The sequence below is a fragment of the Numenius arquata genome, chromosome 3 (genome assembly GCF_964106895.1).
Source record: "Numenius arquata chromosome 3, bNumArq3.hap1.1, whole genome shotgun sequence".
Classification (NCBI taxonomy): domain Eukaryota; kingdom Metazoa; phylum Chordata; class Aves; order Charadriiformes; family Scolopacidae; genus Numenius; species Numenius arquata.
In genome coordinates, this window is record NC_133578.1 from 19,507,712 (window position 1) to 19,529,896 (window position 22,185).

General features: G+C 37.2%; 1 protein-coding gene across 2 annotated transcripts in view; it reads left to right on the plus strand.

Annotated features, from left to right (window-relative positions):
* Window positions 1–22,185, plus strand: part of SLC4A10 (solute carrier family 4 member 10) — a 129,715-nt gene that overhangs the window by 103,652 nt on the left and 3,878 nt on the right. For both annotated transcript variants that reach the window (XM_074145996.1, XM_074145997.1), the window contains exons 15-24: window positions 4,042–4,147; window positions 6,976–7,137; window positions 7,383–7,496; window positions 8,001–8,162; window positions 10,942–11,193; window positions 12,333–12,401; window positions 14,799–14,972; window positions 15,615–15,737; window positions 19,584–19,651; window positions 21,311–21,427. In XM_074145996.1, the coding sequence (XP_074002097.1) occupies window positions 4,042–4,147; window positions 6,976–7,137; window positions 7,383–7,496; window positions 8,001–8,162; window positions 10,942–11,193; window positions 12,333–12,401; window positions 14,799–14,972; window positions 15,615–15,737; window positions 19,584–19,651; window positions 21,311–21,427 (1,347 nt within the window). The remainder of the gene's footprint in view (window positions 1–4,041; window positions 4,148–6,975; window positions 7,138–7,382; window positions 7,497–8,000; window positions 8,163–10,941; window positions 11,194–12,332; window positions 12,402–14,798; window positions 14,973–15,614; window positions 15,738–19,583; window positions 19,652–21,310; window positions 21,428–22,185) is intronic.

A 22,185-nucleotide genomic window follows, 5' to 3' on the forward strand; every position in this document is an offset into this window, starting at 1 on the left:
AATAACAGGTTTCTGATTTACTAACCCATATTCCCTTTCTCACTGTCCAAATAAAGAGGGATCATATGGTGCTATTAAGGATAGTAACAGCAGTTCCTTTTGGGTCACAAAGAACGCTGCTAGGTGTCTCAGATGTCCTGAAGCTGCTGTTGTCAAATCCTAGCTCTGTTCTTTGAAAACAGGACAAGTTGTAGGAAATGTTGCACACAGTGAAGTTATGATGGCTGCCTTAAGTTAATGAAATTTATGAAATTGACACTGATAAAGGCAAAAAGAGCTAGGAAAAATGCAGGGAGGACAAAGAAGGGAAGAGGGTGCCATCAGTGACCTATACTGCCTGTATTGTTACAGTTGGATTCATGCTGAAGATTTAGCTGAAGTCTTGATCCTCCTGTAAAAGGGAGAGAGGTGCAGGCTCCAGAGGATACCAGTTTGTCAGCCAGTCCTTAAATTTATTATTTCTAATCTACCTTTGTTTCCCATCCTGATTAGCCAGAGATTTCTTGAGCACTTTAGAAGACGTAAAGACAATAAAGACTCCTTGCTTTGGTTGTTTTTCTAGCTAGCAGATTTGGGCCATTATTTTTCCATTACTTTCTCCTTTTGTCAGTTCTGATCTTATGACAGTTCTCCTGCAGTTTTCTGAAGACTGTCTTGTCTGAAATGCTTTATTTTTCTACCTCAGATTTATAAACTACTTTGTAATAGGCTGTATTAGAGGTTTAAATGTCCTAGAAGAAATCAAGCTCCACTGATTTCTGCCTAGTTGCAAAATATGGACATTTTAAATGCAGAAGGGAATGACCTGTGTCTGGGTATCCAGTGCCATTTTAGATCTCTTAGCCTCCAGTTGCTGTGAAAACAAAGGCATGAGTCACTGTAGACCCTCTCATATATGTGCCAACCCATCATGGATGTCACAGATATCATGGGGTATATTGACACCCATGGTTAGACATCTGAATTGCTCCCAGGACATCAGAGCGTCTTGCAGTAGCCAAAAGCATAAAGATGCAAAGAGAATTGTTCTGTCGTCAGTGTGATGAAATGGGTATATTGTGAGAGTGGCAGCAGAGATTAATTTTATTTTCACTATAGTGTCACCTATGCTTTTGCTACCACAACCAATATCAGATTCTTCCCTGTCTATATCCTAGCCATGAAAAAAGCAGTTTCTTCCTAGCGATGATGAAAGAGAATCAAATGAATCATTCTGTATCTTTTTAGCATAACAAAGATGGTTGTTGACTCCGTATCACTAAAAGGCATGGGAGTACGTTATTAAGTTGATATTGACTCTATTTGGAGCTGAATATGTTGCTTAGAAAGTATACTTATAGGTGTATATATAGTCTCTTGCTCATTGGTAATCGTATAAACTCCACATAGCTCTCTTGTAGTGGACAAATGCTCAGCAATTTAAACAACTTTACAAGAACTTAAGAGCATTTGAACCCCCAAGAGGCAATACATTTTTACTTATTCCAACCTTCTGAGTAATACTTTATCAAGAAAATAGAAAGATGAGTTGGTGGTTAACAATTCAGTGTATTTCACTTTTTCTCCTGAGAGCTGACCTCTTGGAGTAAAAAATGACAATGACAGAGACTAAAAGTTTTAAAAGATTGAAGTAGAAAGCCTTATTTCACTAGTGTGAGTTTCTCCTTGCAGGTCAGTTGTGTTGGGAAATATTCATCATTGAAGCAATTACGTCTGTAATGAAATGTCACGTTTTGGTAGATAATATTTTATGCACTGAATGGTACCTCCAGTTGTGTTTTCTGGGCTGGACAGGGAGTATCTTACTGTCTCACACTTCTATAATGTTAAGCAATTAGTGGGATGCTGGAAAACAGTTATACATCAAAATGTCAGTGTTGCCAAAAGACATGGAATATTGAAACCAGTATAATTTTATATAATGATCTTCACAGTAGAAAGCAGGACCTCATCGTTACAATTAGGGCTTAATTCTGCACCCATTCAGTGGCAGAAGCTGGGTGCAGGGTGATTTTGGTCTGCATGGGTGGAGTTTGCACAAGTCACTTGCTGATGAACGAACTGCCATAGGTAAATGCCTGTGAAACTTGGTAAAAGCCAGACTGGAATGCTGTGAAGGAGGAAACTGGTATTGATACAGAAAAAAACGGTGTGATGATCTCTCATCTGAAGGTGAATTACCTGAGCTGTATTAAACTATAGCTTCAACTGACACATTTCTGACTAAGGAAATAGAGATCTTGGCTTCTCTAACTGTTAAATGTAATTTTGCAGTTTGCAGCAAGTGTAGCTGTACCATGTAGTGTTGGTGATATGCACAGTCTTCCCTTCTAGTGAGAAAGTGACTGTGACTGAGCAGCCCACGTCACCTTGGCCTACTGTAATCAAACCCCAATGGGCCATCGCCCAGCGTCTGGCCAGTCTGCGATCAGCGATGGACGTCAGGGGGCAGGGAGCTCCTGTGCTCACAGGAAACAGTAGTAACCTGAAATAGCCACCTCTGTATTGTTGCATGAACACCAAGTACTCCCTTGCAATAACGTAGACGTACCGTTTGTTGACTTTATTATGCTACTGTAGCTCACTAGTAGTGATGTGCTTCATTTAATCCATTTTTAAATACATTAAACTACGCATTGAACACGCGTTCATTCTGCACTTGGGGCCTGATCCAAAGCATATTAAATATGTTTGAAAGATCCAGTCTACTTCAATGACTTTTGGCTCAGGCCCTCTGTTCCTCAATGCTGTTGCTTTTCTTTTTTTGCTTTTTGTTCATGGGCTGTAAGGGTTTTTTCTTTCTTTTATAAATAGCTGCGTTTAAAATAAAAGCAAGGAGTTGCACAAAGACAACCTGCATATCTCTTTATGTATACATCAAATGCAGTTGTTGTCACATGTATAGTATTGTAATTGAAATACAGTGGTACTCTTCTGGACTCATAATGTAGATGATAGAGTTTCTTATGTAGAAAATATTACAAATCTAGGTGAGAATTGTCATTTTGTGGAAAAATAGCCACAGAGAAAATAGATGGCATAGCTAAGTGAATAAACTGATACTTTTCTTGAACTGGAACACAAATGTATGCTTAATAGCTCTCCACTTTATAGTCAGATGTTATCCTGTCCCCAGGTACTCCTGAGAACTCTATCAGAAAGGAGACTACAGGATTTATTTACAGCCACCATAAGCATGTTAAAATACTAGCAGGATAGATAGTACTAGATTTAAAAAGTAGGATTAATTTAAAGAGAACTGCAAAGCACACTTGACATCTTGGAACCTACAGAGTATCCTGCATATTTTGAAGGCTCTGTCAAAGAAAGAGCCTCCCACAGTTGCTTTAGAGGCTTTAAAGACTTAACTTTGACTTTAAATTGCCTATTTGCAGTATTGTCCTCCCACACTGGGTCGTCACGTTTTGTATATAAAAATACACAATTTAAAACAAAAAGCATGCTTTTAAAGCAGCTGTGGGGAAAGGAAAAACAATGGGCACAAAAGTTCACAGGCCGTTGGTGCTGGTGGTCTTGCGGAGCCCTGACAGTTGACCAAGCAGTTCAGCAGTTTTGCACGCAAAGTCAATTTGGTAAAGAGAGAGAAAGAGGATACAGACAGTTTGGATTTGAAAAATGGATCTGCCTGGAACTGTGCATAACATCTAATCCCCATGTAGGGAAGTGTTAGGTATAAGGGGGAGGAACAGGATTGTCACCTTCTCAGTATTACAACTGTGCTTGGAAGTATCAATAGAATAAGAGGAAAATAGGTGGAAAAACCTGCTGTGGGCAGTGGTTTAAATATGTCACATTACGTACTATATATGCATATTCACCTCACGGCAAATTATACTGTAGTAATAGTGCTAGCTACTGAACTACAAACCGCTTCAAAGCATGCATTTACTGAATTAATTTGAACTAAAATTATCTGGCAAAGTAGAGCACAATTTCAATATGTCATACAGTTGATAATTTGGATTAATATCTGATACAACTTTTATTATTAAGGAAAAAAACATTATTTTATCTTTTCAGATGTAATTGTGTGGAACCAGAACATCCTAGCAATAAAACCTTACGATACTGGCAAGACTACAATATATCTGCATCTGATGTGCCATGGGGGAACCTAACTGTGTCAGTAAGTGAAAAATTGGAACTTAATAAATAAAGGCATAAGCATAAATAATTTTGTCTCTCCTCCTGCAGCAAATATATTGAAAAATTTTCATGTTTTTTCTGATCATATTTGTTCAAATGAAGCATAAAATACACTTAACTAAACAAAGATTAACATAGACTTTGTAGCATTATCTGGTTTTGTAAGCATTTTGCAGCCTTTGATAGTACACATTAAAGCAAGTATGTGCATTTTGTGCCCTGCTTTGGGAACTTGACACGCTAGCACAAGAGTTTGACTGAGATTAAGTCTAAACATGTCAAATGACAACAGGTTTGTCCTAAATTCTGCCAAAAGTTCCCTTGTGTAGAAAGACTCTAGAAGTATTTATTTCCCCTAAAGCATTCTTACAGCTGTTCAGGCTATAAAGGAGAGGAAGGGGAGGAGAAATTTTGTAACATATCTGTTCAGTGACCAAATTTCTCAGTTACATCGACCTTTTAGTTACATATGTCTTACTTCTGTGATTTTTTTTCCAGGGATGGGGAAGGGAATAAGCTACAAACAGTTTGGGTAGCTTGCATGGATAGGTAACTTATATCTAAATGGTACACTTTTCTAAGTTTTAAGGAATTTCCTTCAGCTTTGCCTTATAGAAGGCAACATTTACAACTTGATTAAAATGTTATATTGAGATCAGGCCACCACTTTTTTCTCACAAATAGATCATTTCATTACACTGTCAAAATGAATTGAGTGCAAAAGATAGCAAACTGAAAGATTCTCTTAAAAATATAACTGAATTAACCCTATCGTAGGCATAACCAAATGAAATGCTTAAAAGCTAATCTACTGGACCATCTCCAGCAGATATGTAGAACTGCTGTCCTCCTATCATGAGTTAAGCAAGAGCTGCCTTCCATGGCTGCTCTGTCTTGATAGCGAGGACTGCTCCTCAACTCTGTTGGTGTGGCAACAGCAGAGAGAAAGTTGAGAACTGCTGGCCTGAGGGATTCCAGCAATCCAGAATGAATATTCTCAAAATTGCAGCACACACTAAGAGCATCTGTGCAGGGGCAGACTCCTCCTCTCACTTTCTCAGATCTCTGACAGTGTTTTTCAGAGTACATTTGCAGCTGAGGAGATTTAAAATAACAGATTTTGTTTTAACTATAAATGTAAAAGACCGGCTGCATTATATAAAACCTTTAAAAACTTCTGTAAAAGCTTATTACTGAAACTTGAGTTTACATGGGTAGCAGTATAACTGACCGACTTTTCCCATAAGTCCCTATAGTTGTCAAAGAAATAACTGAAATTTTTCATATTTTCATGTATTTATTTCTTGCAAGCATCATCAGGAAACTTCAATTCTCCTGTTCTAGAGAACTGCAGTAAAAGATTAGACTTAGTTGTCTATAAATATTTGGTCAGTCTCACTCCACTGTATTTTTTTACTGCTCATTTCTTCCTGTTGTTGCTTGTTTTATTTAAAAGTTTCAAGTTTCTGAAGATCTAGATTGGCACTCTCTTAAAAACAACAGTAGGACCAACAATTTTTTTTTGCTATCTAGGACAAAAGGAGTGTGAGCAAAGTGTTTATTCCGATGGCGAAAAATTCCTTTTCAGTAGGTATATGATGAAGTTCATCCCTGTGCTGTGCCAACATCAAGGTCTAGCTCAGGCCAGGACAAGTTTTCTATGTCATGTCCCAGAATCTTGAGAATTTCTTCTGGATTTCCTGAAATTTTTTTTTTCCCACTTGAAACCTTTATTTCATCAGTCAAAAATACATCATATTTATCCCAGGTTTACTGCTATACTAGTATAAAAGGTTTTGCACTCCTTTGTCTCGCAGTCATTAAATAGCAACTGTGATTTTTTTCAAGCCGGCCTTTGTTCAAAGCCAAAGTTTCTCAAAACATGTCAAGCCACAGTATTGTGACGTGAGTCTGATGAGCCAATGACCCAGTTCATTTGATACTAAAAGATACTGATCTGGCAGGATATTGCTGCCTGGATTCTCTGATTCTGGGTGCTGCATTTCTTTTTGCTTAATAAGTGTGGAGGGATTTGGGAAGGAGAAGGAAATGATTGCAAGTCCAGAGCTTGTAGCTCACATTTTGAGAGCTACTCTTTATTTCTCTGCTTGTTACCTTGAAACAAGTATGATGAAACAAGCTAAGGATGATACTGGAGAATTACTAGACATGTTTTCTACTGTATCTGCATATTTGATCATATAGTATATTGGATAGAATTAATGTTACAGATTTTGGGGTTTGCTGCATTTTATCAGATTGCTTTTTAAAGAAAAGATAATTTGTGGAATGTGCTGCCCCCATGTGGTATTAAATGTATTGGTCTCCTTTTAGGCTAATACTGTACATTCGAGGTAGCTTTTTCTTGAATTGCTTGGCCTGTGAAGTTAAAACAAAAAATCAGTTCTTGCGAATGCACTACGTGCAGCCTTTCTCTTGGTAGCTTTTGAACTTCACTTTCCTCTCTTGGAAGGAATTAGGAGGTGCAAATCTTTGTTTGTATACAAAAAATATATGTGTACCTGTTCAGTTTGAAACAAATCTGGTTTTATATTAATGACTTTATGGTATGTCTTAGTGACTTGATCATTTAATACTGTTTAAAAAAGAGATTCTTTTGAGGGTTTGAGAGTGTTCTGTGCAGACTAGATACAAATGTTAGGAGTTTTAATTTTTAAAAGAATAAATACCTAAAAATGATTCTACTATTTTTAGTAGTACAATCTGCTTGCAATTTAGGTTAGAAAGAAAATATCAGTGTAAGCATGGATATTTTTCGGAACAATACTACTTTGCTCTCCCTGATAGGAATGTAAAAAGTTTCATGGAGAGTTTGTTGGACGAGCCTGTGGTCATCATGGCCCTTATGTTCCAGATGTCCTCTTCTGGTCTGTCATCTTATTCTTTTCTACAGTAACACTGTCATCCACACTGAAGCAGTTCAAAACTAGCCGATACTTCCCAACAAAGGTGTGTGCCATTTCTTTAATTCAAAAGTTGTCATTAGTCATGTGTAAGCATGAATTCTGTCTGCATTGCAAATTCAATTAACTGCTGGTGTAGTGGACACTGCATTGTTTCTCTGTTAAAAAATTGTATCAGAATAAGAATGGTTTAGCTGTAAGCAAAAATGGCTTAAAACAGTGAAGAAAAATAAATCCTAAATCACACATGAATGTTTTAGTTAAAATTATCATTTGTCTCAATTACCATAGGTACGATCTGTTGTCAGCGACTTTGCTGTCTTTCTCACTATTTTGTCCATGGTTTTAATTGACTATGCCATTGGGATTCCATCACCAAAACTTCAGGTTCCAAATGCTTTTAAGGTAATTTGTTGATAAATTGCACTGCCTTCTTATTTTGACAAATTAGTGTGTTATAGTGGATTTATTACGTTGTTTTATCATTAGGAAATAGTGATACTGTTCTGAATTTTTTGTGTTCACCAGGTACTATGCAACCCCTCTAATTAGTGGCCCATGTAAGTGAGCCTCTCCCATCAGGCCCCTTCATGCTTCCTAATGTCTTCTGTGTGAGGACCAACCTGGCTCAAATTACCCAAATCCTACACTACTGTAATGTTCTGGATTTCCTTCCAAATTCTGGGCTCATTGTATCAAATACAACCAAGTCTATAATAACCCAGATGATTTTATCATATGTAATTTCTCTTTTTGGTATCGTAGGAAGTTTAGCATTTTTCTGTGGTCTTACATAGATTGATTTTAAAGGAAATCATATCATAATAATGTTTTTGTATGTATTCTTGTGAAGTTGAAATGTAAATAATCCTTAAAGTTCTGACTGGTTGTGCATGACTGTTTTTATAGCCCACCAGAGATGATCGTGGTTGGTTTATTACACCTTTGGGGCCTAATCCTTGGTGGACAGTGATAGCTGCTGTAATTCCAGCCCTGCTTTGTACTATCCTTATCTTTATGGACCAGCAGATCACAGCTGTCATTATCAATAGAAAAGAACACAAACTAAAGGTATTCAGTCAAATAGTTGCATTTTCACTGTCATTTTCTGCTTCAGATTATGTAATGTACCTTCATCTACTTGCGTATGCTAGTTTATTATATGTTACATAGCACCCCTTTAAATTGTTACACTTTTTCTCTGTTGGTCTGTGTAGTACCTATGCCTTGTGTCAGTGATTCGCAGCCTTACAGAAGTCTTTATGAATGTAATTTGCAACAGAGATTCTGAATCAAGAAAGTACTATCATCTGTGCTTTATTGGGAGTACGATGCCCATTCGCCTAAAGAAAAAAATCTTGAAGTGAATAATTTCCTTAAGTACCATAATATCAATTGCCTCTTCAGATATTGCCAGTGTTGTTCTACTGGGTTGGATTTTGAAAAACTACTCAGGTGTTATTTTGTAATACAAGAGGTTTTTTTTCCTCTCTTCATCCTTCTCTGTGGTTCTATCCATCCTTTTTTTTTTTTTTTATGCCCTTCCTATCTTAAAGAAGGGAGAAGAGTAAAACTGAGCTTTAGAGTCACAATGGGTTCTTAAAACAACATAGGACAATTTCCTGCTCTGTTCTCTAACACTTTAGTTGCCTACAGATGGAGAGAGAAAAAGGGACATCACCCCTCTGAAAAACTGTTGGGCAAAATCTAGCAGCAGGTTTCTGTACATGTATATGCAGTGAGCTTAGGCTTTTTTTGACATGCTTTTAATAAGCAGCAATCCAATCTCAAGTTGCTTTAGCAAATGCATTTGCAACCTTCACTTTGCACTGCCTCTTCTTGGATGATTGTGACATTTGATATGTTCTTTTTTTGCCCTCTTTGTCAGCCTGGCTCTTCATGTCAATCCATAGCATTGCATGTGGTTAACTTGACAGATGCAGGAATTTGCTGCCAAGCTTTGGAATGTGTTTTTTCAGCACTGGCATCTGGGAGTCAGATGGTCCTCCTGGCTGCCCCCTTGTCTTGCTGCGTTTTAGTTTTGCTGGGGTCTGGTGTAGCATCACCTGTTGCTATGCTTCCTTTTCTTCCCATATGTCAGGTTCCTCAGATCATGTATGAATGTGAGGAAATGCTTTCGGATTCTGTATGCATTAGCAGATACATTCCTCATAAATGTGTCAGAAGGTAAAAAAAGGTGTCTCTGTTAGGATTTAGAATTAAACTCTTTCTTTGAGTGCATTGTGCGTGTAACTAATATCTGTGTTTGACACATCACTGAGTTTGTCAAGATATGTCTTGGAGATAAGACTCATAACCACTTTTAGGGAGTGAGGGATGGTTGCTGGAGTCGATTCTCTTCATTTTCCTTACTTTATATGAATTCCCCTTTTTAAATAATGTAAGCAAATAAGATGGCATTTTCATTTCGGTATGTGGCTTACATTTTCATAAACCCAGACGCTTCCCATTTTAGAAGTAAAAGTTGTCTTCAGAAAGAAATGATTTGTTTGCTTCCAACTCGTTTTCCCCTCTTTTTTTATACTTCCCATAGCAAATTCTGAATAGTGCACATTTCAGCTTTTGGCAGTCTCTGTAGCAAACCCTTCCAAGTTTAGTTTAGTTACTTTTTTTATGTCAAAAGGCATTTGCATGGGTTTACAGGCAAAATTATGGTTCAACATATTCACATAGTTTGCATGAACATCACTGTTTCATCAGACCATGACATTGGATTTGTTGCCGTATTGCAATATTTTGTGGAGATAACTCACTACCTGACTTTTTAAAGGAAAATAGCCTGAGCTCCTGCTTGCAGCTGCAGTGTGGTCCTGGATGCTTACTAAAACTGAAGAGAAATATCCCTTTTAGCTATGGTAACAGATCTCTATACAACCAAGCTTGATGCAGATCACTGGTCATTTTCAAGCGCAGGTTGTATTTGCAGGTTTTTAAGTGTATCTAAGATTTGACCAAAGAGTTTTATCCACTGCTACAAAAGCAAAGCAACACCCTCCTGCTGGTAAATTTATGGAGTATTTGACTACTGCAGAGATGATCCAAACCCAGAGGTTTTGTACTGACTTGTCATATGAATGTTTATGATGCTACTTTTTAGTATTGAATAGGGAAACCAGTAAAACAGTACCTGATGATGAATATTATTTTATAGTTTAATGTATAGCTTAATTATAGTTAATTTCTCTTAATTTCCAGCTATCTGTTGTTAGATAAATGAAAGTACATTAGTGAAAACTACTATCACGTGCTTATAATCTATAAAAACTTTGAAAGGATAAATGTGGTTTTATGGCCCTTTATAACATAAACTGACTTTGCAAATGTTAACTTAAGAATTTTTGTGTGGGAAAGAAAAATACATATTTTTCTGCCTCTTGTGTAAGGATGGATGGGGGCTCTATTAAGATTAGTGCAGTGGAAAGTTGGCAGTGTAGCTGCTTGTTCTGCTTACAGTTATCCAGAGAAGAGATTTAGTTAAAAGAGAAAATGTATGTGTTTTCCATTGTCTTACTAGCATCTCTTTTATAAGCAGGAAAGGTATTTGGTGCCCATTGTAAAGTGGGTTTATGATACGTACACTTAAATCATAACTGGGATGAGTCTAATAACAGTAAGCATTTCTTGTGAACTAGTAGGAATTCCCCTTAGATAAGCAGTTTGCCATCACTACTGACCCAACCTGGATAACACATAGAAGAAAGCTATTTTTTCCTACAAGTCACAAATTTTTTAATAATCTCTAGGTGTTCATTAGGAATGCCTGCGAGGAGTGTTCTCCTTAATTCAGATGTCTTTTATATCTTCTTGCTGTCATTACTTTTTTTAACAGAAAGGATGTGGATACCATCTCGACCTACTCATGGTGGCAGTCATGCTTGGAGTATGCTCTATTATGGGATTGCCATGGTTTGTTGCAGCCACTGTCCTCTCTATTTCCCATGTGAACAGCTTAAAACTGGAATCAGAATGCTCCGCTCCAGGGGAGCAGCCAAAATTTCTTGGAATCCGGGAGCAAAGAGTCACAGGGCTCATGATTTTTGTCCTTATGGGCTCATCTGTCTTTTTGACAAGTATCCTGAAGGTAATTTGGGGCAGTAAGGAAAAGCACTCCACTGAACATTTCACTGTTGTTACTGCATTATTTACTGAGTGCCCTTTCCAGGCACATTACTAACTTGCATGTTACACAATGGTAATCTAAAGTGGAACTCTAATTTTGCATAATAAAATGGCTAACGACGTATAACATTTTTAAACCAAAAAACCGGTGATAAAAATTTGGCCTGACTGAAGTCAAAGGGAGTTCTGCCATTGACCTGTAGTATATGAAGATTCACCCTTGGTCTATACTGTGGGCTGATGGCAAATTATCATGAAACAGTCTTGCTAAGTTATACCAATAAGTACATTTATTTAGAAAATTTAAGAACATTTTGTGATTTCTGGATAATTTAAAAATATTTTCACATTTGCAAGAGAAGTTTTGTGGTTTTAAGAATCATCTGGCCTCTGTGAAATTAGTGAGTTTTGCCACTGGCTTCAGTAAGATCAGAATTTAGACTTGCACGTTGTCACAGTGAAGGCAATAAGCCCTTGAACTTGTACTTCCCAGTAGTATTTTATTATGTGTATCATAAAACCTTCACTTTGAAAACACACAGAACTTTTGTGTACTTAGTATTTAAAACAGATACTTACCTATGGAAGTGTTTCTTTAGCTACCCACTGTATACTGAGAGCCTGAACATTTAAAATAGTATCTTACAAAATCATTCCATAAAAGTCATTCACCCATTTTTAAATGCTTAACAGCACAGAACATTTCTTTTAGCATTGTGAGGTATTCTGTGTGTCTTGAACGTTTTTCTGAGGATTATAGCTTTACTATTCAGGTGCTATTCTGAGCAGTCTTTTAAGTATGTTACAAACACTTTAATTTTTCATGTAGTTCTGTTTTTTTTTAATTAATAGTGAATAAAGTATATTGTAATAACTAGCCATGAGAGGAAAACAAAACTATAGAGCCAGATTCTTCTTTTGCTTTATACTCTGAGAAACATTATTAATTTGTAATTGAGTGACTCTGAATTTACAACTTGTCTGATTAATGCAGGCATATGGCACTTTGAATTTCAACTGTTTAGAATGTCTTTCTAGAAGCATTTAAAATTTTTAAGTGGTATTTAATATGCTCTTCCCTTTCTCTGCTTGTTTGTGCAGTTTATTCCTATGCCAGTACTTTATGGAGTATTTCTTTACATGGGTGCTTCATCTCTAAAGGGAATTCAGGTAAAATGGATTTATGAAGAGTGTGTTACTGATGATGCTTTCTATAAAATACGTAGTTATTCTTATTATATTATTTTATTATCTTTTGTGTATAATCTTAAAGGAATGTTGCCAACCTTAAATTCTCGAAAGTGACTCACTTAAAAAGGAAAATGGACTCTCTCTAAATAGAGTATTCCCTTTAGGTAATGTGCTCCAATTTTTTATTTTTTAGGTGCCAATTTCTCTGTTCTCCCTTGTTATCAAGGGAATTTGGCTGAGCCTAAAAACTGAGTAACAAATATCAGGAGCTCTTCCCTCTCCCATGCCTCCCCATTCATTTGCTTGCCTGCTGCCTTTTTCAACTTCCAAGTTAGTGCCTTTGCAGTGGTACGCGTGATCTTGAACTTTGCCCGTATGAGGCTGTTGGCTAACTCGCCCCAAAACTAACACAGGCAGGATTTTGAAGATATTTCCCATGCACATAAATGCCCCAGGCAGGGAAATGGAACTGTTGCAAGTCCCATGCTACTTCATATCTGGCCTCAGGGATGAAGGGCAAGTCTAGTGGAAGGGCAGCATTCCTGCCTTAAGTAGGAGCCCCTGGCAGGAGCCAGGCACTCCAGCATCAGGTCAGGGTTGGCAATGGTATCCTATGTACCATTGCTCCTGGGTGACTGCAGCGTTAAATGGCATGATGCCAAATCTTTTAGGCCATCTGACACAAACACTCAATTTTTCAAGTGTGCCTTTTTTTGTTATCAAAAGTTGAGGTGTTTACACACCTTCCAAGACAATTGAGAAAGAATAATCACGTGATGAGAACATGATTTATACTGTGCAAAAGGTTGTCAAACACAAAGAGCAAAGAAAATGCCTGATTGTTTCTTTCATTATATTTAAATTTTTGATTGCAAGTTAAAAGTGTCTTGCCTCTTCTTTTTTTTTTACCTCTCCATTATTTATAGGCAAAGTTGGCAACATTTCTCAGTTTTTGACTGGTGTTTTCTACTTAGAGACTATTATTTTACAACTTTGCTTAGCTCTTATCATTTGGGTTGGTATTCTAAGAAGTTTAATTTGCTTTTTACTGAGGTTTAGATAAATTCAGCCTAATATGGTTCATCTGTTTCTCAGAACAAGGGTATGAGAAAGTACGCTATGGAAGAGTGTTTTTAAGGCATGCTAAAATCTGGCTATCTTTACTTGGAAAAGGGATAGCATCCCCCTTCCTTTCTCCCTCCCCCAAGCTGGGACAAGGAATTGAGATTTGATAAGATGGCTTTTGTGGGAGGATGTGCTTTTTGCTGTTTCTGTGAAAAAGAAATCTGCTCAAATCTGGCCAAATTATAAGCCTTTAAAAAATGCAGTTTGCACATGCTCAATAGAAATTCCTGAAACTTGAAATTCTGAAGACTGCATGAATATAGATAGCATGGCTCATCCATGCAGGGAGAAATGGTGCATCACCGTCATCACTGTGCCACAGCAGCTGACACAAAGTCTCAGGTCAGTACAGAGACAAATAGGTCTGAAACAAAAGAACCTCTGATTTACATTCCTATTGGCATGGTAGTTGGCTTACTGGCATTCCTTTTTTTTTTTTCTTTTTTTTTCCCCCTGGTTTTGTGAAGAAAATGCAAGAGGGAAAAGAAAACAGCCTGGGATAAAGTATCTGGTGAAGTAAACTGGGAAAAAAAGAGTTTCATCCACAGGAGATAAAAGACTGAAGAGAGGCCTCCGTGATCAGCTTTTTGTGTGCTAAAGGAAGCAGAGCTTAGTTATTGAAAAACAAAAGTTTAGAATGTATTAAAAAGGCTGTGTAATAGTGGGTATGCCCAACAGGATCAGCCAGCTTCCATTCAGTTTGATTCAGTTGATTCACTTCTACTTTGAAGTCTGGCTTTGCCTAACTTTAACAGCTCTTGACTTGAAATTTTAGCAGTACTATTTTAAAGGAACTATTTTCTTTGTGTATAGCATATCATGCAGTTAAGAGCAGGATGTTTCTGGGAGTATGACTATAAAGAGTGTAATTCAGCAGAATTCAATATCTGAGCACATATGCAATAGAAATACCTAGGGAGACATACGTGCATTAAAATGGAAAGGAACTTCGGTATGACTTACCAAATAATTAAACTTTACTTAAATAACGTGATTCTCATTCTTAATATGGTGGCTCAGCCAGCTAGAAGATGAGTCCTTTACCACTGTTGCACTAGTAGAGAGTCATGGCTCGTGATTGTAACTGAGGTAGTCTTTTTTCTGTGCTCCTGAATTTCTGCACAGTTTTTGCCCTTAGAATAACAAGCCGGATTCTTAGGATATTCAGGATCTCTTAGGCAGCGTGTGAATGTCAGCATAGATTATCCCACAGCTCATTTTGATGCAAACTTTTAAAAATTTCTCTTTCAGCTTTTTGACAGGATAAAGTTATTCTGGATGCCTGCAAAGCATCAGCCAGATTTTATATATCTGAGGCATGTTCCTCTTAGAAAGGTCCATCTCTTCACTGTAATTCAGCTGAGTTGTCTTGTGCTTCTGTGGATTATAAAGGTTTCGAGAGCTGCCATTGTCTTTCCTATGATGGTACGAAATATTTTTTATTTCTTCTAAAAATCTCTTTTCTTTTCACTTGTGGATAATTATTATTGAAGAAAAAAATAATTGTGAGCAGGTAATTACAATATTGCTTTGATTCAATGTTCAAAGACAATTCGTACTGTATTAAGTAAGGAAAAATTCTACATATAACCTCTAGTTTGAGTCTAGATAACACTGTATGTGTGGATAGCCCAACTGTGTATTCTCTTAGGGAAAATTCTTCTTTTAAAAAAAAAAAATTTTTTTTGGATGTTTTTATTTAAGGAGTAGTGCTTAATCATTTTACAGAAAGAACATTAACTTATTAAGGAAGATTGTTCATTGCACTGAGGAACTTTACTGATAGTTCTGTGCCTTGCTGGAAATAAAAGAAAAATCTGTTCTGCTGCTTAAGTAATTTCTCTCTGATTATTTCACTAATTGAAAAGAAAAGATACCTACTGACCTCAGTGATTGTTAAATGCTTCAAGCCATACCTCACCTGAACAAAGGATAGCCCTTGGCCTATCCAAATTAAAGGATAAAATTCTAGTTGTAAACTGTGTTACCTTTTGAAAGTATTCCTCTACAAAGTTTGTCATATTTACTTGCTTAATTTCCTAATTTTTTGAATTAATATCTTTACAGGTCCTAGCTTTGGTATTTGTCCGAAAACTCATGGATTTCTTTTTTACTAAGCGGGAGCTCAGTTGGTTAGATGATTTGATGCCCGAGAGCAAGAAAAAGAAACTGGAAGACGCTGAGAAAGAGGTGGGTCATGGTTTCAGTTTGGGTTTTTTTTTTTGGTGTGTAGCACTGTATCAATTTCTCCTTCAGACATTTAGAGAAAATTCTGTAAATAAGACATATTCCAAGCAACATGCAGGCTTGTTAAGAGTATCCAAACTGTAATATTTTCAATATTTTACATAAGTCCTTTTAAGATTACAAATTTAATAGGTTTAGGTGGGGATGTTTATTAGATGTAGATTCTTATGCTGCCATACTGTCACATAACATAATATCTCCAGTGCTCCTGGGATTGCTCCTGAGATCCACTCAGATGATGTGCAGGGATGAACCTGTGTCTGTAGGAAAGCTCTCAGATGCCTGGGGCAATTTGATGCTGTGTTGGGACCGGTCCTATCCCTGCTGGAGATGCTGAGGAGAGCACTGCAGAATTTAAGGGGCATGGCATGTCCCAGTGGCACCTGAGCCATACCTAGGTCACACGCCATCACCTTGAGCCCTCCCTGCTCAGCAGTGTCATATCCCTGTGCAGTATGCCTCTTACACTCTGAGCCAGCAGAGTGGTTTCTGCTACCGCAGGAACAATTTACTTCCACTTTCTAATGACAGTCAGTGACACTGCCTACCCCTCTTAACTAAATCCTCAGACTTTTACTTACAGCCGGTGGCAGTAGCACCCACTTGACTCTTTCAGATCTGGACTCCTCGTCTCCTTTCACAGGATCACAGAATGATATGGGGTTGAAAGGGACCTCTGGAAATCATCTAGTCCAACCCCCCTGCTAAAGCAGGTCCTCCCAGAGCAGGTTGCACAGGAACGTGTCCAGGTGGGTTTTGAATGTCTCCAAAGACGGAGACTCCACCACCTCTCTGGGCAGCCTGTTCTAGTGCTCTGCCACCTTGAAAGTAAAGAAGTTCCTCCTCATGTTTAGATGGAACTTCTTATGTTCAAGTTTGTGCCCATTTCCTCTTGTCCTGTCACTGGGCACCACTGAAAAAAGACTGGCCCCATCCTCTTGACACCCACCCTTTAAGTATTTATAAGGCATTGATCAGATCCCCCCTCAGTCTTCTCTTCTCCAGACTAAAAAGACCCAAGTCCCTCATAAGAGAGATGTTCCAAGCCCCTAATCATCTTTCAATGAATATGCATTTCATGCCATTTCTTATAAACTTGATACAGGACAGATTCTTACACATTTCCACTCAGAATGTTCCTATATTTTGACAGTGAAACATATCTTTCTGATGGTAGATTTCTAACCAGTTTTGCATTTGTTTGATAGCATTTTCATCTAGCTGCTGCTTCATGAATTGCTTGTTTGAATATCATATAAAACTGTGGGAATATAAAGTAACTCGGTGTGTAAGGGATGAAGGTCTTTGCCCTTTGTCCCTGGTATCAGCCACCTGATCGATGTCAACTGTTAGGGAACATCAGTATTTGGCCCAAATAAGTGAGGGACAAATCTCATTGGAGAAGCACTACCTGCAGAAGCAGTAGGTAGAATATGTTGGTGCCAGGTTATTTTAAATGGGAATCATGTCCTGTGCCAGCACTTTTGAACAGTAGCATGGTGTGAGGCTGGGGTGGCAGTAGGAGGTGAAGCTGCAGATGATGCTACATGGTCTTGGCAGACTGTGGTCACTTCTAGGCAGAAGTGCTCTGGGGACAGTTGTACATATGACCTCTAGGGTGCTGTGAAAACTTCTGCAAAAGCCCAGGACCTGTGAGACATAACCTTTTGGTGGTACAAGGGTACTGCAAAAACTATACAATGTGAATGCATAAATCAGCAATTTATCCTTAGGGGTTGCCCTGAGATGTGATCTGAGATCAGTGAAGTGGCGTGTGTAAGGATTCCTATTAGTAAGTCTATTTGCAGAAATAGGACATGAGCTAATAATGTGAACATATAACTATGAAAACTAGATTTCTCTGCCTTTAGGATTCTTCTGTGACCTTTGACAACTCACTGCCTCACCTGTAACCAAGAGAACTGTAACTTTCTTTTCTTTGATACATTCAACAAACTTTCGTAGAATATCTTTTGAGGGAAAGGTTTTACCTAGGTGATAAACTTAATGATGATTATTTACTATTTAGTACGTGCCTGTAAAACTACTAGGCTGAAATTAAAATACATGAGTCATTGTTTTCGCCCTGGAATCGAAGCAGACCAGAGTGTTGTTTCATCACAGTATCTGTTGTCATCACAATTCAGAGTAACCAAAAGTAACCAAGGTATCTCTCTTCTTGTGTGTCTGGTTATTGGAAAGAATTCCTTGTTATCCTTGTGTTTTTGTTATATGTCACTTTCCTTCCCATGCTTGATAGGATGGCATCAGAAAACAAAACCGGGAAAATCTACTGGTGTTACTTTATTTCATTCACTGTCTATTTTGAGAGGTTATTTTTACATATTTTGGCATTTCTAAATATTTGGAGCTATTATTAAAACTGTTCAACTGTCAAAAACTTATGAAGCTGTGAAGCCTGGAAATGATAAAATTAACTAGTAATAAAACTTCTGACATGCAGCCTAAGGAATTAATTGGAGAGTTGCTATCACACGGCTTTTAAAAATAGAAGTATTCTACCCACAAGAATATTCAGAAATATAGTTGTCAAGATCTGAAACTTATTTGATTGGATCCTAATTTCATCACTTAAGTTGTTTTTATATTTTTAGGCCATGTTTTTCCAAGGCTTTGTACACGTATAGTGGATATTATACATGCCTTCTCACAGACCTCCTTTGGAAGCCTCTTCAATGTTAATCCATTAAGTCTTTCTGAGGCAGGAATGAACAAGTGGTTTCTCCCATTTGGAGAAAAAAATGTTGTGACTTTTAAAATAGTTGTAATGCTAAAACATAGAAGAAACAAATTTCTGTGCAGAGAAGATTTAAATTCTGCTACTTTGGAAAATTGTACTGGCTCTTCCAGCTAATACCAACTTATCAATGTGTGTTATGCATGTGGGGTTTTGGGTGATCTGCCAGAAAATCGTAAGCTCTTTTTGGGAGAGCCAGCTCATGCTTTCAAACAGACACCAGGGTAAACGGTTACAAAGCCATCAAATGAAGGGAAGACAGATGTGGAGGTCTCTGGGTGTCTGTTATGCTCATACACGCAGTGCAACAGTTTAGGGCAGGATTTGATGGTTACGTTCATGTGAAGGCACGTTAACCTCCTGGCTGTGGTTCTCCTGACCTAACAGGGGTGTGAGCCTTGAGAATCCTCCCGTGGAGCCTTGAGCTGATGTCTGAAAGACAGAGACTTGTTTTCCTTTGTTTTTGCAGGCAGGACGTGGTGCTTGAGGGGGGTTGTTTTGTCCTCCCCTCCCCCTAAGATAGATTTTCTAAGTTTGTAAATTCTTGACAGAAAGATTTTTGGTAGATACCTCTTCACTCCTTTTACTCACAGAAGTTTTTTCCCTGTTCAAGTGAAAACTAATTTTGGTTTCTTGTTTCACTACCTTTCATTGCAATAAGACTTTATCAGTATTAAAACTGTGAGTGCAAACTTAAATTTGGCTTCCCTAATTTTTGCATGTTAACATTGCAATGTATATATCCTGTTATGCCTCATATTTAAAATTCACCATACGGTTACTCATTCGGTGTTACTAATTTTTCTCTTTCTTTATTATTACAAAAGTATCCTCTACTTGGCATTGAAAAATACATTAAGTGAAGATATATCTTTTAAAATAGAGAGTTTTAAATGACAAATATTTAAATTAAGAGTTGAAAAGTATCTTTAAGAACTTAAGCACTTAAAAGGGGAAAAAGGATTAAAGTATATAAATTTCACTTTTCGCAACATCATATCCTGTCTCACGTCTAAATTCCTTCCTTCTAGGAAGAGCAAAGTATGTTAGCAATGGAAGAGGAAGGGACTGTTCAGTTACCACTAGAAGGACATTACAGGTAAAATATACCTTTCCTCTTTTAGGTGAGTTGCAATTACACAAATAAAATAAACATGCCACAATATTTATTCTTAATGCTTACTAAATGTCAGGAGGATGTTTGTCTGGTAGTAGGATACAGATAGGTGAACTGAACCATATACTGCAGCATTTAAAAGCTCAGCCCTTTTCTAGTCTTTCCACTTGATCTCACAGTCCCTGGAAAAAGGAGCTGAAGTTTTCCATTGGGCCAGGCTGCAGGATCAGGCCATTCATAACGAACCTTGGCCTCTGACATGCACAGTACAAAAGGAAGACGTAGACTAGGTCAAACAGTTCATCCTGATGCTGGTAGGGAGCCAGGATGGGTTTTGAACACAACCCAGAAAAAACTAGGTTCTTACAGTGTTACATTTTAAAACATTCTAATTAAGATCCTATTTATGTGAGAGAATAAGTGACTCAAGAACTGTAGAGGGTAGAAAGGCATAATGCGGGGTTGACACAACTTAAGTATGAAAACCTGTTATAGATAGTAATAATACACGTGGCCAGACCGTAAGGACTCTCATTTACGGTTTTCAGAAAGGAAGTTCTTAATAGAGGTTTGAAATATCTGCTGATAGTAACTTCTGCATTAATGTTGTGTTCATAGGAACACTATCTCAGAGTCGCCTCCTCTTGTATTTTAACATGAAGTTACCCTAATATCTCCTAAGGCAAATAACTGTCTGCGTTATTAAGCCTATTTCTTACTCTTGATTCATCACACTTCTAATGCTCTGGTTTTTTCTGCTTTTGTCCATACCTTTTTGTTCTATTTTAAATTAGCAATACTTAGCTTAATTTATCTTGAGGTGTGATCTGTATTGATCTATAGTGTGTTTATTTAGGTAGTTGCCTGTATAATATCTGACTTTCTGTACTGTAAGAATAAGAGTCCTACAGCTCAAAAGAACAGTCAAGACATTGGTTGATAAAGTGGTTCCCCAAAACATTGTGAAAAGAAGTTTACTGAAAGCTTACTGAATGTCAAGCCATACATAAAACCATGAAGTCAGGAATAATATACAGGCAGGCCCTTAAAACATTTAAGACTTTATTATTCTTAAGTGTGTAAATACATATTTGGAGCAGTCCAGAAAAAGTTAAGGACATAATGCCCATGAAGCACTGCCTAAAGCTCCTGGTTAACTTGTTTAATTGGGGCATTTTCACTAGATCTCTTAAATTTTTGAATTTGTTAAGGTTTTTGATTGCTTTGAAAATCATTGTAAAAGCAGGTAGAGTTTCAGAGCGTAAGTACTTCGAGAACTGTTAGGAACTCTTAGGATTCTTGTTTAATCCAACTATGCCACTGGCATCCTCTGAGATCTTGGGCACTATTTAATTTCACAGTTCTTCATTTTTCTTTATTATTTGGAAGTGAAACAATATATTTTATTGATGTTACTGTGATAATTGCTGTTGGAAGAGGAAAATGCTAAAAAAGTGCAAAGATTTTTAAGAGACTATTTAAGTCATTGTTCAGGATTTTTAAAGTTTAACATAATTTCTTAACTTAAATTGCACTCATTTATTGTCGTCACTATCAGGTTTCAGGGACAATTTTAGAGTTAATAAGTAACAATGACTGTTTGATCATTGTTTTATTGTATTTACTTTTATTCTTGCCTAGAGATGACCCATCTGTGATAAACATTTCTGATGAAATGGCAAAAACTGCTGTGTGGAAGACATTGTTGATATCCTCAGAGAATGCAAAAGATAAGGAGTCAAGCTTTCCTTCTAAAAGGTTTTAATTTTTTTTTACTACATTATACTTTATATACTGGTGTCAAACAAATATTAGAATATTTTGCTAGGGATTAGAAAGATTTCTAGCATCTTGCAGTTTTATTTCTTGAGGTTTCTTTTTATTTATGTCCAGTCATATTCTGAGCTCAAAACACAAATTCACTATGTACATTTATTTAAAAAAAAGAAAGAGGCAAATATTGGCATGCAACTTAATTATGCTACAGTGGAAGATGAAGTTGAGCATGATGCTTGTCTAATGAACCACCAGCCTACACCTGGATATTGCACAACAGCTGTTGTGTTTGTTCTGCTTGCTTTTGTTATTTCTTCTTGAAAAAGAAGTGGTCATCACTGCCTTGGAAATGTCTATACAAAGAGCCCAGTACTCTGAATGCAATCTACTAATATGTAGAGTGAAAATAATTTTAAGATTCCATCACTTCTTTTCATTTTTCTGCTTACTTCACTTGTACACAAAACAGTTAAATACTTTTAAATTCTAGTCCAGACAAATGTAAAATGAAGCAACAATGTTCTGTCTGTGCTACAGTTATTACAGGACTAAGAAAATTTTAAATACAGGCACAGTGGGATTCTAAGAGAGATTTTCCTGTGTTTCCATGAGTTTTAAATTTAACTATTTTCTACTTAATTGTTTTATATCACATTTTTGTCATAAGCTCCCCTTCCTAATCACTCTAGATGCTGATTCCCCGAAGGTAAGACCCTGTCCCTCAACCTTTTCCTTGATTG